This window comes from Olea europaea, unplaced genomic scaffold (genome assembly GCF_002742605.1).
Source record: "Olea europaea var. sylvestris unplaced genomic scaffold, O_europaea_v1 scaffold20655, whole genome shotgun sequence".
Taxonomy (NCBI): Eukaryota; Viridiplantae; Streptophyta; class Magnoliopsida; order Lamiales; family Oleaceae; genus Olea; species Olea europaea.
Genome location: NW_019238572.1, coordinates 1 through 1908, shown reverse-complemented (window position 1 = coordinate 1908; position 1908 = coordinate 1). Strand labels below are relative to the sequence as shown.

Below are 1908 nucleotides of genomic sequence, written 5' to 3'. Positions count from 1 at the left end.
CATCTTTATACTATGCCATGTACCTTTAAATAGTGGTATCCTCTTTCAGTTTAATAGAAGTCAAAATTGCTGTGTCGTTGTATTCTCTCCACATTGTCAATTAATAATACATCTTGCCTCTGCGTTTAACTCTCTTTTCTTCTTTATTTTAAACCTTGAAATATATTATTATATTGTTGCAATCCATATTAACTTCATATCGCGTCATTAACTTCATTCTTTACAACCCATCGGTCCCAACAGTAAGACGAGGCAATTCATGTGAGACTTTACTTTCTCATCACAAATTCAAATCCGTAAATTGCTAGTCAACAATTTACAATCTAGTCTTTCAAGTTTCACCGTGTGATTTAAACCAATGTGATTTGTGGATCAAATATACATATCAAACAAGAAAAAGAGGCTTCATTTTTCTTTCTTTCAATTTGTTTTCATTGACTTGCCATCGTACTTGTCACATCGTCTTTTTCTATGCTCTTATAAAAGAGGAAAGGGGAAAGGGTAATGAAACCCAGTAAAAGTATGGAAGCATTAAAAATAACCTTTATTTTCTTTCTTCATATTCTCCTTTTCAATTCACTTCCATTTGCACTGAACACTGTATCATCTAAGAGACCAGAAGCAGAGGCTCTTGTAAGGTGGAAGAACGCCTTATCACCTCATGATTCTCTTGATTCATGGGACCTCAATAATGTTAGGAATCTATGTAGCTGGACGGGGGTTGTATGCAGTACTGAGGGGTTGATTTCTGAAATAAACTTGTCAGGTGCAAACCTTAGTGGCACGCTTGACCAACTCGATCTTACTTTATTTTCAAATCTCACAAATCTCAACCTCAGTCATAATGATTTCCATGGGTTGATACCATCTACTATAGGTAATCTCTCCAAGCTCACTTTCTTGGATCTGAGCTACAATATGTTGAGCGGCATCATTCCACCGGAGATTGGAATTCTGACAGAGCTTGAGTACATTAGTTCTTATAACAACAGCCTCAGTGGGCAAATTCCATATCAAATTAGTGATCTTCAAGATCTCCGGTATTTGGATTTTGGATCCAATTACTTGACATCTCCTGAATGGTCTAAATTCAAGAGCTTCCCCGTATTGACATACCTTTCATTTTCTTTCAATTCACTCACCTTGGGATTTCCGGATTTTATACTTTCTTGCCAGAACCTCACTTATCTTGATTTTTCATTTAACTTCTTTATTGGTGAAATTCCAAATTCATCATTCACTCATCTGGACAAGCTTGAATATCTCAACCTTACTGGTAACTCATTTCAGGGTACCCTGCAATCGATTTTTACCAAGCTGACGAAATTGAAAGGTATTGAGTTAGGAGGGAACAACTTCTCTTGTTTAATTCCTGATATTTTTGGCTTGATGCCAAATCTGGAATTCCTTGGAGTAACTTCATTTCAAGGAAATATCCCATCTTCTTTAGGTAAACTCAGGAATCTTCAACATCTTTATCTCGAAATCAATAGCCCACTCAATTTCACAATTCCTTCTGAGATTGGCCTCTGCACAAACCTTACCTACTTGGTTTTAGCTGGGAATTCACTTATGGGATCCTTACCTTTATCCTTCACCAACCTGACCAAGATATCTATATTGGCTATCATTGATAGTAATCTTTCAGGTCACATCTCACCTTATTTTTTCACAAATTGGACCCAACTAACAAGATTATTTATTGAAGGAAATTCTTTCACGGGGGAAATCCCATCTGAAATTGGTTTGTTGACAAATCTCAATTTGCTTGTTCTAAGTGGCAATAGATTTTCAGGCTATATCCCTCAAGTGATAGGAAGCTTGCGAAATTTATCCATCCTAGATCTTTCAGTCAACTTATTTTCAGGTCAAATACCTCCAACAATCTGGAATCTAATAGAACTTAAT

At 36.3% G+C, this 1908-nt stretch overlaps 1 protein-coding gene across 1 annotated transcript; it reads left to right on the top strand.

Moving 5' to 3' along the window:
- Positions 1-522: 522 nt before the first annotated feature.
- Positions 523-1867, top strand: LOC111379933 (leucine-rich repeat receptor-like serine/threonine-protein kinase BAM2; the record flags this gene model as incomplete). The annotated part of the gene is made up of 1 exon (XM_023003379.1): positions 523-1867. A coding segment is annotated over exon 1 (1345 nt), but the record flags the coding sequence as incomplete, so codon positions are not given.
- Positions 1868-1908: the final 41 nt, after the last annotated feature.